General features: G+C 54.1%; 2 protein-coding genes across 3 annotated transcripts; one reads left to right on the forward strand and one right to left on the reverse strand.

Annotated features, from left to right (window-relative positions):
- Window positions 1–420: 420 nt before the first annotated feature.
- TMEM125 (transmembrane protein 125) lies at window positions 421–10126 on the forward strand. 2 transcript variants are annotated; one of them, XM_062617230.1, is made up of 3 exons: window positions 421–703; window positions 2481–2609; window positions 6349–8038. In XM_062617230.1, exon 3 carries the CDS (start codon window positions 6650–6652, stop codon window positions 7310–7312), a length of 663 nt encoding a protein of 220 aa, XP_062473214.1. In that variant the 5' UTR covers window positions 421–703; window positions 2481–2609; window positions 6349–6649; the 3' UTR covers window positions 7313–8038. The 2 variants fall into 2 exon arrangements, 1 of the variants encoding a protein (XP_062473214.1); XR_009964488.1 differs by lacking the exons at window positions 421–703; window positions 2481–2609 and adding an exon at window positions 9989–10126 and having other exon boundaries at window positions 6272–7603.
- Window positions 10127–11892: 1766 nt separating this feature from the next.
- CUNH1orf210 (chromosome unknown C1orf210 homolog) lies at window positions 11893–16866 on the reverse strand. The gene is made up of 4 exons (XM_062617229.1): window positions 16571–16866; window positions 13941–14448; window positions 13127–13273; window positions 11893–12694 (listed from the first exon to the last, which is right to left on the reverse strand). The coding sequence occupies exons 1-4, from the start codon at window positions 16655–16657 to the stop codon at window positions 12330–12332; spliced, it is 1107 nt and encodes a 368-aa protein (XP_062473213.1). The 5' UTR covers window positions 16658–16866; the 3' UTR covers window positions 11893–12329.
- Window positions 16867–19342: the final 2476 nt, after the last annotated feature.

Genomic DNA, 19342 nt, shown 5'->3' on the forward strand with positions numbered 1-19342 from the left:
GCTGATGCCACTGTCTCCCAAGGAGAGGATGCTGCAGCTGCCTGGTGATAGAGAGATACCACCACAATGACATCTTGCCTCACATAAGTGCCTGCCTGGACTAACACCATGCAAAGACCCAGTCCTGGTGTGTCCCGATGGCCCTAACCAATACAGCAGTGCAGGAGCTGTTTTGTTTAACACCACATAACAACAAATACTTGCCGAATGTGTCAAATCTCCCCTAGCGCTGCCAACCTGGCTGCAGGCTTCCTCTCACCCACTGCCTGGGAGCTGCCCTCAGGCTCTGGCACCCCTTCACCTCCAGCTGGGAGGAAATGAGCCACCTTCCAGGATCGGTGTGCGGCCAGATCCTGCCCGGGGAGGGAGGGAGGGGTAGCGCCTGCACACCGACGCGGCTCTGGAGCCTCTCCAAGGCCAGCAGCAGGTTTGCTGAGACGCCACCCTGCTGGGGAATGCACCTGCCCGGGCGAGAGGTGAGGGCTTGCAGCCTATCGCTGGTGCTGCCCGCGCCGCACCAGGAAGGGGAGCGGGCAGCAGCACCTGCTCCTTGGCAGGCGGCTGCCGGAGGAAGGGAAGAGATTCTCCCGGTGAGCTCCCTCGTTAGCTCGATCCAGTGGAAGGAAAGCCAGGAAAAGCCACTGCTGCCAGGCAGGAGCAGGGACAGTGCAGCGCTGCCGTGTGCGGGCAGCATCTGCCGCAGGTGAGTGAGCCCTCCTCTCCGGGACCGTGCTGTGCGGGAAGGGCCGGGCTGCATCAATAGGTGATGGCAGGCTGGGGGCTTCTTCGGACATACTTCTAAAGAGATCTGCCTCTCGCTTCACATTATTTCTTCCTTGCACCATCGTGTCTCCTCTCAGCACATAAGGAAGTTTCTTGTTCCTTCAGGACTCCTAGGCTCCCCCTGGCAGAGGTGCATCAGAACAGTCTCCGTCGGGTCAGAATGATGCCTGCCTTTTATGAATACCGGGAGGAAGGGGTACACGAGTCTTTATAATGGAGCATGCCAAAGCTATCTAGACCTCTGTAAAAAGCACCTGTGTGCTGACCCTGTTACAAGAAGTCCTCCACCATCCTTACTTACCCTTAGAGCCTCTAGGCTGAGTGGAAGGAAGGGGCAGTCATCTATCACCCAGGGCTTCCCCAGGGATTCACAAATGATGTCTGGTGGCAGGAGTGCTGGTGGGACAGACTTGCTTCTGGGAAAGCATTATCCCTCTGGTGGGGTAGGGAGGGTAGGCTCCCCCCACGAGGTACAGATTAGACAGCATAGGTTTGCATGGATTTTGAGCAGCCCCAGAAAGGAGGAGCACAGGGAATTGGTTGATGTAGTACCCAAAGGAGTGTGGTGGATCTGTTGCTAGGATTTTGGGTGAGACAGACAGATGCCACATAAAAGCCTCATTACTCCAATTCCCTGCAAGTTTCTCTATCCCTGTTTCTGAGTTCTTAGGAGAAGAGCGGGGACCCTCTCAGTCGTCCCAAGGCAGGAATGTCCCTGCTCCCAGGGGCACAGACAGGCCTTGAGCTCCACAACTTTCAGATCTTCTGATTTGTGTGTTGACTGTAATTCAGCCATAAAACAAGGTACATGAGCTTCGGTCTCTTGGAGCCTACGAGGGAGTTAGAATAGAATAGAATATGCTTAGGAAGCATTTCTTTACCGAGAGGGTGGTCAAACACTGGAACAGGCTTCCTCCAGAGGTGGTCAATGCCTCACACCTGTCAGTGTTTAAGAGGCATTTGGACAATGCCCTTAATAACATGCTTTGATTTGGTCAGCCCTGAATTGGTCAGGCAGTTGGACTGGATGGTCATTGTAGGTCCCTCCCGGCTGAAACAGAAGAGAGCAGAGCAGAACAGAACAGGTTGGAATAAACTGGAATAGACTTGACTGGAATGGACTAGGATAGGATAGGACAGGACAGGACAGGACAGGACAGGACAGGACAGGACAGGATAGGATAGGATAGGATAGGATAGGATAGGATAGGATAGGATAGGATAGGATACTTCAGTTGTTAAGGGACCTACAACAATTCAGGACAGACCAAGTTAAAGCATGTTATTAAGGGCATTGTCCAAATGCCTCTCAAACACTGTCAGGCTTGGGGCATGAACCACCTCTGTAGGGAGCTTGTTCCAGTGTTTGACCACCCTCTTGGGAAACAAATGCTTCCTAAAGCACTGTTGCATCTGTCTGTCTCTCTTCCTAAAGCACTGGGAGTTGGAAAAATCACATGAAAGGATAGGAAAATATTTATGCCTTCTGGACTAGAGATTTCTGTGAGGCACAGAGTGGTAGCAAGTCCATCCCAAACAGGGACGGCTATGGCCAGACCTGGCCAAGAAGCACATAAGCTATGATGGACTGGAGAAGCAGAGGAAGGAGATGGCTTGTGTCTGTCTGAGATTGTGAGGCTCTGTTGATCTCATCTGGATTGCTCATGCAAAGCGTTTCATGTACTGTTATTTTACAGTAAATCCTGCCAGACCCTCCCGGTCTCCATGGTGCTCACAAAGTCCACATAGCTGCATAAACACCTTCCAAGGTTGGAAGTGCTACAGGAGCCTCTCCCACCCCTGGCTTCCCCTCCTGAACGCTTTGGGTAAGCAGTGTCTCACAGGGTACCCCGGGTTCAGGGATAGGAGGGAAATGAGGAGTATTTCAGCAGCTGAACTTCATGGGGCTCTGAAATGGAAGTGTTCTTGAACATACATACAGTGCATGGCCCCTCTGCCAGATGTCAGACAGAAATAAATGTATACCGTTCCCAGGGGGTCAGCAGGAGTGTGCCTCCCACACCTGCAGCCAGGAGTGACCAGAAACCAGTTGATGATGACCCACAATTCCCAGTTAAATGTTGTCAGAGTAGGAAAAAGAAAAAAGAAAGAAAGAAGGAAAACATGACCACTGTTGTTTTCCTGCATTCCCAGTGCTTTCCTGTTCTTCCTCCCCATCTGCCAGCCAGCAGCGGGGAAGGACAGACAGCCTGTCCATTTCTTCCTGAAATGTGACCTTCAGGCAGAAAGCATTGTGTGGCTGGGCTGGTCCTCTTTCTTTTGCACACAAAGATGGGAGCGCTGAAGGTACTGGGTTCAGTAGTAACCAAATGGTAGAGAGTAATGACCTGTGATACATGTTATCAAACCGGCTGATCTGATGGGGTAACTGGTTTCAGCTCCCAAAGGGTCTGTGTTATGGTCTATCCCAGAGCAGTGAGATGAGGTAGCAGGTAGCCCAAGGCAACAGAAGGGGCAACTGCTGTGGAAAGGCTGCCCTCCCTCATGGCAGAGCAGGGATCCATAGCCCTTCCTTTCTCTCAGTGTGACCTGGGCAAACTTATGTGCTGCATAATGCCAAGAAACCAGATCAGCAAAGTCGCTGTGAGATCTAGTTTCATCCCCTCTCCAAGCAGAGGTGGGTGATAGCCAAGATAGGGCTGCTTTGATTTAACACAGTCGTATGTTAAGAGGACAGAAAGCAATGCACCCACCCTGGGAAACTGCAGTTAGATTTAAGGAAAAACTCATTCGTGGTGAGGGTGGTTAAACACTGGAATGATCCCAGAGGGGCTGTGCATCCTCCATCCTTGGCAGTATCTAGCACCTGAGTGGATGGGGCCCTGAGCAGTCTGTAGTTACCTCTGCTTTAAGCCTGTGGATGGACCAGGTGACTTCTCAAGGTCCTATCCCACCTAAATTATTCTGTGATTCAGATACTGTTATTAGCAGCACAAACCCTCCCAGTCTGGAGAAGCCCAAGCAAGTGTAGGCGCTCAGAGCAAACAATTATATTCCCAGAACACTTTGAACAGACTCAAGGAAGCATGGAGGCATACTTCAGCAGAAGCCTTTGCCTCTCAAAATCATTCATTCAATAGACCTTAATATAACACTGAGAAATCAGTGCTCACAGACATCACATTTTACTTTGTTCTGCAGCCAGATACTATAATGGCTTTGTCTTGTTCCCTGACCTTCTTCTGAGCAAATAAAAGCTGAAATGGTTAAATATGAAACAGTAACATGTGAATGCCGTGCCGTAGCTTGATTTCTGGTTGCATTTTCCCTCACTGTGATTTGTGCTGTTGTGGGGTTTTTTGCTTACTGTTTGACTCACAAGTTGTGTGTGCAGCTTGGACCAAGCAGCAGAAGGCCACAGACTTTGCACTTCTCCAAGCTTTACTTTTTTTTAGTTCAGACTCTCAATCTAATCTACAAACCTGCTGTCTATTGGACTCACCCATTCTGTGGTAAGGAGGAGATAAGGAACCTCTGTGCTTGGAGAAGGAAAGGCAGGAGGAAGCAGTGATAATCACCGAGCTAGTTTGCACAAGCTGGGGAAATGTTCTCTCCTCTCTACTTTGAAGGTGCCCTGTGACATCCTCACCTTCTTGGGCACCTGTGTCTTGGGCACATGTGGACACACAAGGTATCTGCTGTCAGATGCAAGATCAAAGTGGGTCTCAGCAGTCACAAATCTGCACACTCAGCCACAGCTTTTTCCCCTCTCTATTTAATGCTTTCTGATTGTTCCAGCTCCAGCCAGGAGCTGCAGCTCTCCCATGGGCTCCCAGGCCAGCGTACCCTCTGGAGCCTGTGTTTCTGTGTCCAGGTGACCGCAGCACCAGGGGAGCAGCGCAGCAGCTCACGCGGCACCATGGGTCGCGGGCCTGCAAACCCGGGCTGGTTAGAGACTTCCTGGACACGTGCTGCCAGCTGGCAGCAAGCCCTGAGCCACGTCCAAAGTGACCTCATGCTCCATCACAGCCGGGGAGTGACTCAGGAGGAGCTTGGGCTGACACTGTCAGGCGGTGTCTGGCTCAGACACCCCCCACACTATTGTTTTCCCTCTCCCCCCAGCCCACATTGGCTTGCCCCCAGTGGAGGGTGATCTTCAGGTGTCTGCTGGTAGCAAAGGCATTGCCATAAGAGGATGAGGGGACTCTCTGAGGACAAGGAGAGCTGTGGGAGGAAACATCCCTGCTGTGTGCAGAGCTGCCATGCGTGGAGGTCACACATCATCCCCACCCGTCTGTAATGAGCCCAGAGTCCCAGGGCTGTGCAGATCAGGGCAAAGTGTGCTTGGCACAGGCTGACGGGCTCCTGGAGAGCCAGTTTTATCAGGGAGGGTGCTGCGTGGCTGTCCCCACTCGGGAGAAGTGACACAGCTCTGACACAGGGGATCTGCATCAGTGCCTGTCCCCACCACAGGCTCCCATGGGATACAAAGCTGTGGGTGTGTGTGTCTGTGATGGCTGAGGGTGCATTGTCCTGTCTGGGAAGTGACCAGGAGGCAGTTCGTGGGTCTGCAGGATCTGCTTCGTATCTAAAGGTCTCAGCTATAACCTGAAATGCTCCCATGCTGTCTTCATCACCACCTCTCCTTGCTTTGGGTGCTCTCTGTGCCGGAGGCTCCCTCTGGTACTGTGGGACCAGTCGGAGCACTCGTGTGCTAGGATGAGACATGTAAGAGAAATGCAAGTGGTTTCCACTCTTGTTGTAAAACTGTACCCAGAGAAGCACTGAGGGGTGCCAGGACCCTGGGAAGGTGATGAGCCCCAGAAGCTGTGCTGTGCCGAGGGGAGCCCAGCTAAGCCCAGCACCACAGAGCCTGCCTCCAAGCTGCAGCTACCACTGCAGCTCCCCTGCTCCCCTCCATCGGTGAAGGGCTTCAGGGACCAGCAGAAAAAAGAGCTAAATCACAGGGTTCCAGGTCCCAGCTGTCTGGGGGCTCTTCCCAGGGAAGTGCTGAGACTGCTGCAGATGTAACCATCGTGTTTCTGCAGGGAACTTGGGAGGGGGAACCACTGGCAGTGAACAGTGAACGGGGCTCAGAACATGCAGCAAAGGCAACTCTTGCTCTTCCAGGGACTGGACTGGAAGGGTTAAGCCCCGGTCCTGACCCCCACCTCCCGCTGTCCTTCTGGGCAGCAGAGCCAGTTGGTGACAAGAGGCTGATGCTGATGAAGGAGCATGTGAAGCCAGAGCTGTGAATGGGGCTTTATCCCCAGGGGACCTGCCTCTGCTCCATCCCTGCCCTGCTGCCAGCACCAGCTGCAGGCATAGTCCTGCGGGCAGCCATGTGCCAGTAGCCTCTGAGCTGGGCACAAGGGGCTGGGGAGGCAGGAGACTCGCCCTTGGGGCAGGCTGAGGTCCCCACAGTGTGTGGAGGTCTCCCGGGAAGACGTGCGTGGCTGATCCATGCTCCAGTGCCGGGGGCTTTCATGAGGGAGGCAGGGGGAGCTCTGCAGGCTAGCTTGGGGCGACTGAGGCCCTGGGTTTGGCAGGAGATTGTCTGGGACAGGGTCTGTGTTTAATATCTTCTCTTCTTGACTCTTTCAGATGAAAGACACGGGAAAGGAAGGACGCAGCCCTGGTTGTTCCCTTCTGGTGCTGCTCCAGGGATGCTCCACCACCTCCTGCAGCCCTGCCTGGGGAGTGGGCTCAGCCCCAGCACATGGACCATAGCTCTCCAGGTGGCACTGCTGCAGAGGGCAGCTCCAAAGAATGAGACAGAGACATCCCCACTTGAGAAACGCAGCTGCCTTCACAACTGCTGATGTCTGGACACTTCTCTTCACTGTAAGGGTGTAGATCCAACTGTGCAACCACCCCACAGTGTCCCCCCCACCAGCCACGCACCATGCCGGAGCTGGCGGAGCTAAGCAGCCCCCGCACCCCTGCGGACGCGGACCACATCCAGAGGAACATCCTGGAGGAGCATGTGGAGCTCTGGTGGTTCCAGGACCCCAAGAAGTCCATCCTGTGCTACGGGGTGGCCGTGGCGCTGATCCTGTCCTGTGGAATCGGGGGCATCATCCTGCTGTACAGCACCAGCAGCCGGTCCGGGGAGTGGCGGCTGGCCGTGGGCACCACGCTGTGCCTCCTGGCCCTGCTCGTGCTGCTGAAGCAGCTGCTGAGCTCTGCAATCCAGGACATGAACTGCATCCGCAGCCGGGATCAGATTGAGCTCCTCAAGAGCGGTGGCTTCTCAGACTGCCTGGTGCTGCTGCTCAGCGCCCTGGTGCTGCTGGTCTGCGGGGTGGTGCTCACCATCCTCTCCACCACGAGCATGCAGCTCAGCCCCACGCGGCCGCTGGCCAGCATGTTCACCAGTGGGGTTGTCCTCCTGACTGCTGGCAGCGCCATCCTCCTCTGCCTGCTGCTCTACCTGCTCTGCACGTCCTGCCGCCAGGCCGCTCCTCGCAGCCTGGAGACTGGCGACATCCGTGTCTTCACCATCTCCGGCCGCCTCACTCCAAGCAGGCGGCTTCCTCCCACCTCCAGCATGGCCAACCTGATCTGAGCCAGGACACCTCTGCGTGAGCCTCTGGATACAACCCGTCAGCAGGGCTGGTGCTGGCTTTTCCTTGAAGGAAAGGGGAGTGTTGCCGTGTGCCTCACACTTCTTTCGGAGATGACTGACTGGCATTTGCTTTGCCCCAGGCTGATGGCATGGCAGGGACCTGGGGCACCTGGACAGGCTCTGACCTGACACATGAGGAGCTCAGCACTGGCCTGGTTGGTGGTGTGTCTCCACAAAGCCTCCTGCAACAGCTGCTGCCTGCCCGGCTGTGGTGCCTGTCACAGCATTAAGGTGAGCCTGTCCCGTACCCATGGGGACTCTGGTACTTGCTTGGTTCCCGCAGTTCCTGGAGCTGTTGTGCGCTCTCCTGGCAGGGGAGGCTGTGATTGAGGGTTGCATGAAACTACCCTGTGCTTTGTGCAGAGCTGCCAGCTACCAAGTGAAGTAGAGCCTGTAGCAGGTGATGAATGGCAGGAAACACTCTGCGTGTCAGCAGGCATGCAGTGCCAGTGAAGGGAGGCTGGTGGGAGGTAGGGCTGCAGGGGCTGCTCCCAAGAAAGCATCTGTGTGCCTGTCAGAGTAAGCTTGGGATTTGCATGGGATTCCATGTGCCAGAGCCCCGGCATGGCTGGACCTCACATGAAATGCTGTTTGTGTTTGCAATGCTGGGATCTGTTCCAATATTACATGTCTGCAGCCCACCACCTTCTGTGGTTTATCAAACAGGTGTTACCTGTTTGATGTGTTATCAGTGCTGCTCTGTGTTGGGGCTCTGCTATCAATGCTAGCGTGCTCCAGCCACGCAAGCCACAAACAGCAAAATGCAGTCACTGGGGATGGTGGTGGGATGCTCAAATCCTGGGGCTGGGCTGATGTTCTGCAAGGGCAGTGCAACGGGGGAACATCGTTACCCTCAGAGAGGAGTTTCCCAAGCAGAGGCACCCCTGCTGCTGTGGGAGCACTGCAGCTCATCCCACTCCCTGTGCATTCCCACGCTGCTTCTGTCTCCCAAGTGCTGCTGCAGCTGCAGGGTGGAAAAGTTCTTCTGCTACCACTTGGACTTTACCTGCAGCTTTTTGGTGTTTTATCTCTACAAGGTGTCTATCACCTAAGTGTCTTTCCCAGAGGCAGACTAACAGCTCACCCCTGGGAGCTTTTACTGTGACTTTAGGCTAATTTACCTGTCAAAATTCTCACTTCCTCCAAAGACCCACAAACCATTTCACTGCCCTTTCCATAGACACAGATTGTAACCTCCTAGCAAAGCTGCTCCTGCAAAACCTTCTCTTCTTCTTCCTCTTCATGTCTGCTCCCATCTCCCCCTCACCTGAGCTGCTCTGACCCAGCCATAATTTTTGCTCATTATTTGCAAAGTTCCCTCTGTAATGGAACATGACTGAGCCATTACTTTTTGGTGTGTAAGTACCAAATTTATTTGGAAGAGCATGGTAGCTCGTTCCCTTAGTAACAGCATGAATCACTGTCCATGCTACACCTACACTGGAAGCAGTGTCAGAGTTCAGCATCAGTGAACCCCACCAGGTATACACTGGACAATGAAGGCTTCATCCTTTCACAGCTCTGGACCACACCATCTCTGATGCACTTGATCACATGAGGGCACTTCTGTGTTCATCTGCTCCTGCTGCCTCTCCTACACCTGCAGCCATGGATTTTTTTTTCCCAAAGTATGGGAGCAGCATTTTAGCTTTTCTTTTTGGACCTGTTATTTACACATTTTCCTCTGCCACTTTCACATCATCCATAGATTTTATTCAACTGCTGTTTCCTCCTTTCTCTGAATCATTTCCCTTAATCTGCCCAAGATTTCAGAGAGTGTTACTAAGCTCAGGCAGGTCCTTCTATGCTAAATTCTCAGCAAATAGCCATCCTACCCCTCTGGGCTGTTTGACCCTGGGTCCAGTAGGGACCCCTGTGCATACCCAGGGAGGAACAGGCCAGAGCTGGACAGTTTTGTGCCATCGCCATTGCTGCTGCTCTGCACATCTGCATCAGTGCATGTGCAGTTACACCACCTCTGCTTCTTACTCCCAGCCCCCCCAGCCTGCACACATGGGCAGCCCACAGCTGCCTGCACACCGGCTGTTTTGCACATCTGGGCATTCCTGAGAAGGTGCGTGGCTGTGCCCAGCTCACAGCTCAGCGCTGCCTACATGCCAATGTGAATCCTCCCCTCCACAGCCCCTTCAAAACATGCCCCAAGTGCCCATGAACTATGCCAGGAAAGGATGCTTGTGGGCAGTGTCAGCAACACAAGGAGATACTGTCTGAGAACGGGCTGTCCCTGAGAACGGCAGCTCGGGTGTCTGGCTGCCCAGAGGGACAGCCTGCACTGCCCCAGTCACAGTCTCTGTCTGCAGCAGCAGTACTGGTCTGCTCCTTTCTTGGCTCCTGTGTTGTGTGTGGAAATACTTAATAAAGTGTAGCAGAAATCAACTGTGTTGAAGGCTGATGCTTGAGTGTTGGCCTCTCTGAAGAGCTGGGGGTGACAGGACTATGCAAAACTGGCCTCTGCTCAGAGAGCCCAGGGCAAAAAACATGGCAGCCCAGGGTCTCTCCTGAAACTGTGATTTTGGTTTACCAGCAAGTGTGGCAATGCACCCACAGCCCCCAAATGCATATACTTATTTCCTGATACACACCTTGCACCTCCAGAGGCACATGCATCTCCTTCTGCTTAAGGAACTATACAGCTGATCCCCCTTACCACCACGCTGTGAACAGAAGATCTTGCCATGCCTCCGAAAGATGCTCACATGGTGCATGCAAAGCCTCCTGATGATGTCCATGCCAGTTTGTAGAGAAGCTGTTTCACCCTGTAGTGAGGCTGAACCTTGTGCTTCATGGCAGCAGCTACTGCCTGCAGCGACCCTGGAACCAGTCTGCCTGCATACCTGCCACTGCTCCCATCCGCCAGACTCAACCATGGGGTCCTCTGACTGCTTCCTAGGAGGATCCCTCTGAGAAGGCTCCTCTTTTTCTGCTCTGATCCCCTTGTATTCCCAGATCCGCATGCCAGATACAGTTCCCACCACTGGCCTGCCAAGCTCCAGCCCACTGGCACTGGAGCTGCCTGGAGAGGGGTCAGAGGGGCTGCCACGCTCCCCCGCACATCAGAAAAACAAGGTCAAAGTAGACAAGCAACCAGCCACTGGGCACTGAGGGATGGGAGTGTGCAAGATCCTGCATAAAAAAGCCTGGGCACTTGTATTTTAATCTCTTTTAAGACATCACTGAGACCTAAATAAAATACTGAGTGTAGAGTGAGTTTATGTGATTGAAAAGCATGTTGAAAAGCCCAGAAATTGCCCTCCAAAAGAGAGCTGAAATGCATTTTCCCAGTCCTCAGATTTAAATATCCTATTTTACCTGAAAGCTATCCACGATTTCAAAAAATTACAGCATATATTACATATATATACAGTGTGTGCTGTAATTCAGATGGAGCTGTTAAGATGAACCCAGAAGGCAAAACATGAGGCAGTGATTGCAAAAGTAAATCTCACATTAGAAATACATTATTTAACAACCAAAACTGGATGACCGCTGAAACAAGCCAGCAGGTTTTCCTCCTTGTGGCTATAATGGCACATTCCCTCTCTGGAAGGTGCTCTAAGTCACTGGCCTGTGTTGCTCATGCAACGCCCAACCCAGTCGTTCCCTTTGGTTTACATTCTCTGACATGTATTATTTACTTTTGTACACACTGTGCTCTGTAAATGTCTTCATGACCACAGAAATAGAAAGGCAGTTTACAGTGCAACGGAGGTTTGAAGGAGATGGGGAATTAGCCGTGTGGCAGGGCTTCAGGAAATGCTATCCCTGTGATGATGTTTCATGCTCTGGAGCAAGATAAGAGAGATTTCCAGGCTATTGGGGATGGGAACAACCAGGTTGTGCTCTGGGAATTCTGCCCAGCCAGATGGTACCAGCTTGTGAATCACTTTACTAAGGAGCGTGAACGCTGCTGCTGCTTCCTGCTTTTAACTCGTGTGATCCACACAGACACAACTGGCTGGGTCATAACTCACAGTTACCGATGTCTCATGTGCTGTTTATAGTGCCACAAACATGACAGGAATGCAAAAATTATAATGTTCATCTAAATCCATGCTTAAAGATACAGATGGGATGCTGCAATGGGTGCCAGGGGACAGTGCACGTGCCTGCCTGACGCCACAAGCTGCTAACAAGTTTGCTCATCTCTGCAGAGCTGGCATGGAAAAGGTAAGTGCTTTCGTAGCACGTCTTGGTGGAGAGGGATGAGAGAAAAGAGGGAAAGGGTGCACTGTAAACAGCAAGAGGGGTGGGAAGCAGCACTGTAAAGATGTGCACAGAAATCCTGCGATGAAGCAGCAGATCTGCCTGTGCCACAGTGGGTGACAGATATGCTTGCACAAGCACACTCGTGCCACAGACCTGTTCTTTCACCACCACAGTTAACATGGAAGGCATTTGCAGTCCTTGAAAGCACATGCAGAAGAATCTGCACCCCAGCTGCGGGCTGACAGGTCTCCTCCTGGCACTGTCACCAGAGCTCCAACAAACCATCACAGACAGAGGCTTTAATTACACTTTTAATCACACCCTGGAGTGACAACACATTGAAGGACAGAGCAGGGCTGTGTCTGGCAATATGGGGCAGTGGGGCTGATGCCTGAGACCCTGCAGAAAGCATCAGGGCAGGCTTCTCTTCCCACTCCACCAAACTGCCTGGGTGCAACAGGCACCATGTTCTTCAGCAGCAGCACCCAAGCAAGGCTGGGAGAGCAGGAGCAGGTCCGGTGTCCCTGTGCTCTTGCATCCCCACTGGCATCATGCTGGGGCTGGCTGCCTTCAGCCTCCACCATCATTCCCAGCCCATCCTTTCTCTCCCCTCTTCTCCACTCCTTTCCTCCTGCCCCCAGCCCTGTGGGGCTAAATGCCGAGGGAAGGTGGGAAAGGGCAGGATGGGGATGGAGGTGAGGGAACAGCGAGAGGCTGCTGGACCACAGGCTCAGATGGAGAGGTGCAACTGCTGCTCCTCATCCTCTGGCACCTGCTCGCTTGGCTGGATATAGTTGTCCTCGATGAAGCCATCATCATCCTCACCTTGCAGGTCAGCAGCACCAGGCATGGGGTGGCTCTCGCAGGTCCCCTGGCCTGAGGAGCCCCTGTCCCAGCTGCTGCTGTCCTCCATGGGGCTGCCTCCGATCGAGCTGGTTTCGGGCAATGGCCGGTGGTGGTAGCTGGTGAAGTTCTTGTGGAAGACCTTGCACTTGGCAGCCAGCGCGATCAAGATGGAGATGCCAATTGCTGCCACCAGGAAGCCCACCAGGTACGGCCAGCTCCTTCCCCCTTTGCCGGTGGGTGGTGCAGTGGCTGCAGTGCAGAAAGATCATCAGGGTTAGGGCAGGTCAGCCTGGGCTTACCCAGTGCTCTTCAGCAGCCAGCCCTGTATATGCCTCCAGCATGCAGCCAGCATAGGACTGCTTCCATTAGGAACAATATAAACGCTCTTCACCAAGAGCTAGCTATCAAGAACCTGTGGGAAAAACTGCTGGCTGGCTGATACTGGTGCCAGTCACTGCAGGGTCTATGCTCTGTATTGCTTTGTGGCATCTGCTAACTTTTCTGTTCCAAAGCCAGCAAACACCTCGCAGGTGGTGGCCACTCTCCCCACCAAATCACTGCACAATCAGTGGCCCCTGGGAGTGGGGCAGAGCCACGGGTCCCTGCCTACAGTCCCTCTGGGGTGATAGAAGGGAGGAGGGAGATAGAACTTATGGACACCTTCATAGCTGCACAACTCACTGTTGCTGTAGGTGACTGTGATCTGCTGCACCGTGCTGACCTCCCGAGGAAACCGCTGCTTCACCCAGCAGCCCAGATCCTGGGAATCCAGTGCTGCAAGCTCCCGGCCCCGCAGCCACGGGGGTGATGCACAGGTCACCTGCACAGCTGGGAGACACACAGGATAAGGTGGGACAGGGGGTCTGTCCCCATCCCCTCCCCAGTTTAGAGAAGACGATGCCTGCTTATTCCTGAGTTGATAGGACACCTCACAAGATGCTCCTGGGTCTGACCTCCAGCCTCGCTGGCCCTCAGCACATTGTAAGGCAGAACCAAAGGAAAAGTTCCCTGGCCAAGGAACTGTGTGAGTGTGTGACTGTGATTAGCAGGCTTCTTTTAACTGGATAATGCCAAATTCATGGATACTGATAGAAACCCCACTGTCACAGGGCTGCTCTTTCCTGGGGGATGAGCTCAAGAGGGTTGGAGCCTAATCCGGCTCCACAGGAGGAGCTGCCAAGTGCTCAACACCTCTTGAAAATTTAGTTGCTCCATGGGGATACATATAAGTGTATTCTGGGGCTGAAGCATACATGCAGCCCCTTTCCCAGTAGAGTGGCTAAATTATCCTGCTCTCATTCCCAAAAAACTTTGGTATCGTGTGTAACTGCAAACAAGGAAGAGACATCACCTTCCAGTCCACTGTCCCTCAGCAAGGTGGGAGAGGTCCCAGGGAAGCCTGCCCAGGGGTTGGAGCAAAAGGATTGAGTGGGACCCCTGCCCCAGAGCTCCTCCTGCCCAGCACCTCCTGTGCCACCTGCCCCTGTGTGCTCACCTTGCCTGCGCTGCAGCCACTGCTGCAGAGGGTGTGCGCTGCAGTCGCAGAGCCAGGGGTTCCCTTCCAGCTGGACCTGCAGGACTGCATCCATCAGCTGCAGGCTCCACGTGTCCACAGAGACCAGCGCATTCTGCTGCAGGTCCAGGTGGAAAAGCGCCTTCAGTGGCAGGAACAAAGAGGCCTCAAGCTCTTGCAGGCTGTTGTTTCTTAGGAGCAGTGTGCCCAAGTTTCCCAGGCCCTTGAAAGCGTCCATGTGGAAGTAGGTGATGCTGCAGCTGCTCAGGTCCAGCAGACGCAGTGCTCCGAGGTTGGAGAAGGCTGCTGGGCTCAGCACCAGAAGGGCATTGCTAGAGAGGTTGAGGGTGTGCAGAGAAGGGAAATGCATCAAGAGAGTCCTGTGATGGGGCATGACCAAGGAGTTGAAGGAGAGGTCCAAACTGGTGATGTTGTTTGGAAGGGAACTTGGAGCATTCTGGAGGCTCTTCCCATGGCAGTCGGCCCATCCCTGGGAAAAAAGCTGGTGTCTGAGATGTGCTTTATGTTCTGGGGAGGATCTCTAGACTGAGACTCCCCAGAAGTTCAAATGTCTTAATGAATTACCCTTGCAGAGTTTAAAAAAACAAAGACACAAACAAGTTTAAATAACATATGAGCTGCTCAAAACAGAAGTTTGGTGTGGGTCAGGATAAATGGAGAAAGGTGAGCAGGACAGCCCAGCACTGAGAGCAGCTGACAGAAGGAGTAAAGGGGGAACATGGAGAGCTGGGGGGAAACTCAAACAGATGAGGTGGATGTGAAGGAAGCAGGTTGTCACCCTCCTGTCCTCCCTTTCAGAGCAGTTGTTATGCAGGGTCAGCTTGCAGAGGGCCTTCCTTTTCCTTCCCAGTCCCCAGGGATCTCCTTGTATGACACAGGGCATCCTCCCCAGCTGGAGCAGCAAAGCAGGCGAGACCCTGCCTGCTGCGAGGGCAGGCAGAGTGATGGCACCTGCACCACGCACCCATGTCAAGAGCTGCTCCCAGGGCCTGTGCAGGATATCCCACCCATGCCTCCAGCCCTCCCGTGTTTCTGAGGATGCACTGTGAGTGGCAGTGGCTTAGTGCAGTTCGGCTGCGTCTGTAGTAGTAAACAGAACACACTGGGGACCACTCACTATCCCAAAAGACCAGCAGTGCATGCTGAATGGATCAACAGCTCCACACAGATGTACTGGATTTGCCTGAAAAACAGGGTGGCCAAATTCAAGCTGGTTGTGGGGAGCAGTGCCCAGAATGTGTTACTCTTCCTTGGGCTTTATGTGAGGCCAAGCCAAGATTTTTGAGGTCTGTCTCAAGCTCACATAGGGCTGGGGTCGGGGAGGCTGGGGAAAACAGGGCAAACCTTTTGAGGAACCATCAGAGAGCTCAGTGGGCAGCACTGCCCTGTGCCATCCTTTTCCTGCAACAGCAGCTTTTCCTGCTTCCTCCCGGCTCCCTCCTGGTGCAGCCTAGCTGCTGGCTGCAGCACTTGTCCCAGTAAGATGGTTTAGTTACACTTCCTGCTCCTTGCCAGGCACTTGGGGGATGCTAACCCCACGTTTGCCCTGACCCCTGGCTTCAGGCACTGCATCACCCTACACTGGAGGAGGGAGTAAGGGACTGTCCTGGACTCAGCTGTGATAGAGTTAATTTTCTTCCTAGTGCTGTTGCAGTGCTGTGTTTTGGATTTGGTGTGAGAACAATGCTGATAACACACCGATGTTTTAGTTGTTGCTAAGTAGTGCTTATCCTGATTCAAGGACTTTTCAGTCTCATGCTGTGCCAGTGAGGAGGGGCACAAGAAGCCGGGAGGAAGCAGAGACAGGACACCTGACCTTAACTAGCCAAAGGGGTATTCCATCCCATAGAACATCACATTTAGTACAGAAACAGCGGATTTGGCCCAAAGGGACCGGCTGCTTCTCAGGACAAGCTGGGCATCGGTCAGTGGGTGGTGAGCAATTGTATTTTGCATCATTTGCCTCTCTTGGATTTTATCCCCTTCGCTCTCATTGTTTATGTTTATTATTATTACCTTTATTTCCATTATTAAACTGTTCTTATCTCCATGTGTGGGGTTTACATTCTTCCAATTCTCCTTCCCATCCCACAGGGGACAAGCAGAGAGATGAAGCATGTATGTTGGTACTTAAGTTGCCAGCTGGGGTTAAACGACAACAAGTGGTGGGAGCCCCTCAGGGATGTGCCTCCCTCCTCTCACCATGCATCCCTTTGGGCAGCTGTGTTATGGCTGCAACCAAGCCACCCCCAGAAATGCCACAGCTCAGATAAAGCTTTGCCATCCCTGCCACGCTGCGGTGAATGGGCTGGACAATGTGATGTGCTCAGCCCGAGCCTGGGAGCAGGGCAGCCGGGCTGCAGGTGTGGGTGACCCACCCCTGGCCGCTGGTGGCCTCTGGCACAGCACATCTCCCAGTTAACTCCGCTTGCTCCCGTGGGGTTTCCTTGCTCCTCATCTCTCCCGCGGTGCAGAAAAGGAGCCGCCTGGCAGGGCCTGCTGCCCGCAGGCACACGGTGCCACAACCCCAGCCATGCCTACCCCTGCCCACCCCAGCTGCTGCCCGTGCTGGAGCCCCCTCATGCGCCTACCTGGTGGTCGAGGTTGCAGGGGTGTCCCGCCGCCGTGGCCCAGGCGCAGAGGAGGCTGCAGACCCCGAGCAGGCAGGCAGGAGCCATTTGGCTCCAGGGAACGGCAGGGCTGAAAAACAAGCCTCGGGGAAAGCCGGGAATCCGGCAGAGCCGGCCGTGCCGGGCCAGGTGTGGCCACAGCCGCAGGGCACAGGGCCCCCGCCAACCCGCAGGGCCCGGCCACACGGCTCTGCAGACCCCCGGGAGCCAGCCCGGCTGCGCCCTGGCCACGCTCCTGCCGCACGGGTGAAAGGTGGCAGCGCTGGTTACACATTAACCGCCACCACGCCCCGACACCTCCCACCCGCTGCAGTGGGTGACCAGGGACCAGCCTCTGCCCCGTGCAGCATGGGGCTGCCCTGGTGGGAGCAGAGCACTGGGAGGCAATGGGTGCCGGAGGATGCGTGGGGCACCTCTGTGGTACCCCGATGTAGCAGCTGCTGGGCTGCTGCGAGGGGGTGGGACGGGACAGGGGCATGCAGCAAGCCTCGGACAGAGAAGCAAGGGCTGAAGCAGCAAGAAAGGGTCTTACAGCAAAATAAAGGTTTTATTGGGATTCAGGTGGAAGGGTGTTTAAAACGTGCAGCAAATGGGCATGTCCCTGGGCCTGGCAGTGGCTCAGCAGTGTTGGCTTTCCAGCATTAGAGAGTCATACGGCTTCCTTGAGCAGCTCCTGTGAAGGTCCCATAGGATGCAGGTGCCCCACCGCCTCCCGCAGCCCCCATGCAGACCTGCCATTCATCAGCAGTGCTCTCTGCCAGTCCTGCCATGGAGCCAGTGAAAATCTGGGAAATGGTGTCAAAGCAGCATCCTGTAGGCGTTCACTGGCACATGGCTGGGAGATGCCCCCATGCCCATGGGTATTGGAGCAGTGAGAGGGTGAGGGCTGGCAGAGCCTCTGCAGCAGGAGGGAGGCCCAGGTTCTGTTCCATGCTCCCTCACTCCCTGCTCCCGGTTCCCACTGCTCCTCAGCAGCAGGAAGCCACCTGCCAACAAGAGCAGTGTGCATCTGCAGTTTCCACCCTGCCAGCAACCAGGACAGGGCAGCCCTGCTGCCCTCAGCTGCCAAGGGGCTCCTCCGCAGCCACATGTCCCACCCTTTCCTCAGGAGAAGGGCTTCCCAGCAGCTTGTCCTTCATCCTGAGAGTGTGTTGTGGATGCCAACACAGACAGGTATGCCTGCTCCCTGCTGCACTGCCGAGGCCACCAGGCAGGCTGGGGATGCTCTGCCACCCCACAAGCGGGCTGCTCTTATGCCTTGTGGCAGCAGCCCTTAACCCAGCCTTGCAGGGACTGCCTGGGACCCGTTGTGCACATAAAACAAACAAATGGCCAGAGAAGCAGGGCTAGACAATGTTGCAGAGACAGCCCAGCCCATCAGTGGATTCACAGGGCGTTTGCATTTCCTATCAGGAAACGTATCGGTGCATTATGGTTTCTGGCATGCGATGCCCTGCATTAGAATGGGCAAATGATAACAAAAAGGGGTATTTTTGTCGCTCTTTTTTTTTTTTTTTAGTCCATCATGATTCAGCAAAAAAGTTGAGGTCTGTGAATTCAGCAGAAATTCAGGTGTTTTTGGCATGCTGTGGGCTGGGCAGCTGGAGCTTTCTATGTTACAGAAGAGCAAGTGTGGTGAGCTGCTTTGGCCAGGCTCAGCTGCACCCAGCTCCCTGGTTCCTCCTTTGGAGGTGATACATAAGGTTAAGCTGGCCCTGATTGGGTTTCCCCACAAAACCCCCCAGGGAAGTTTCTTGCGCTATCTCCCACCTAAGGGATCCACACAGAGAGACACCTCTTACCCAAGTGTTCCTAGAGAAAAATGCAAGGAGACAAATCAGCTTTGGTCAGATTCCTTGATGGATCCCTGAGATCTGAGCATCACCTGGTGTGAGAGCTAACTCCAAATGGCTCCCATTCCCCAAAAGAGCAAAGCAATGCACCAGTTCCCCTCGGGCAGTAAGAGGAGCCATGCTGTGCTCCAGGGAGCAATGGGCAGGGCCTGCGGTTGCAAAGCCTTTCCGAAGTGTTTGTTCTGTATAAATCATCCTGCCCTCAAATGGAATAATCCTGTCCTCAAACAAATCCTCTTGTTGGAGGCAATGTGCACCACACATAGTGCACCATAAATGTGCATAACCATAATGCACAGCTCTGTGTGCTGCTGGGGGAGCACAGAACGAGTTGCTTCCCCAGGGGCTGCACGTGTAAGCATGTGGTGGCACGATGGCAATATTGTTGTGACCGTGATAGGCAGTGAACTAAGGGAAGAAATCATTCATTTATCTATTTATGTATCTGTCCTCTTCCTGCAGCTGTACTGAGTGCACGGATGAGTCCCTGACCCAGCAGCCTTGCAAATGACTTTGGGGTTCACCAGGCAAATGGGGATGTGCGGGCTTCCCAGGAGGGTGCCAATGGCAGGAGGGACCAGCCTGGCTGCCCAGCCCCTGCGCATCTCACTGCAGGATGGCCTCGTGTTCTGCATTTGCATTATGGTTGTTCCTCAGGTGCTCCAAGGGGCTCCCAAACCCAGAGCCCTTCTCCCATACACAGCCCATGGCAAAGCACCATGCTTAGTTTTCCAGGCAAATGGGGGCAGCTGCATCTGGTGTCACTCTATTTTTTGAATCCTCTCCATCCCTCCTGTCATGGGGTGTCCATGTGGCTGCTCTGGGGGAGCTCCTACCCACTGCCATCCCTCCTTTGGCTGCTGTGGGCACCACGCGGCCC

The sequence above is a fragment of the Pezoporus occidentalis genome, unplaced genomic scaffold, assembly GCF_034315485.1.
Source record: "Pezoporus occidentalis ecotype Australia unplaced genomic scaffold, CSIRO_AGI_Poc_V1 ctg194, whole genome shotgun sequence".
Classification (NCBI taxonomy): Eukaryota; Metazoa; Chordata; class Aves; order Psittaciformes; family Psittacidae; genus Pezoporus; species Pezoporus occidentalis.

Bases quoted from the DNA above. Each gene is read 5' to 3' on its own strand.
- CUNH1orf210 (XM_062617229.1), bottom strand. From the start codon at position 16,657: ATGGCTCCTGCCTGCCTGCTCGGGGTCTGCAGCCTCCTCTGCGCCTGG. The intron at 14,449-16,570 runs GTAGGCGCATGA...CTTTTTTCCCAG, and splicing joins CCTGCAACCTCGACCACCAG to GGATGGGCCGACTGCCATGG. The intron at 13,274-13,940 runs GTGAGCACACAG...TGTGTCTCCCAG, and splicing joins GTGGCTGCAGCGCAGGCAAG to CTGTGCAGGTGACCTGTGCA.
- TMEM125 (XM_062617230.1), top strand. From the start codon at position 6,650: ATGCCGGAGCTGGCGGAGCTAAGCAGCCCCCGCACCCCTGCGGACGCG.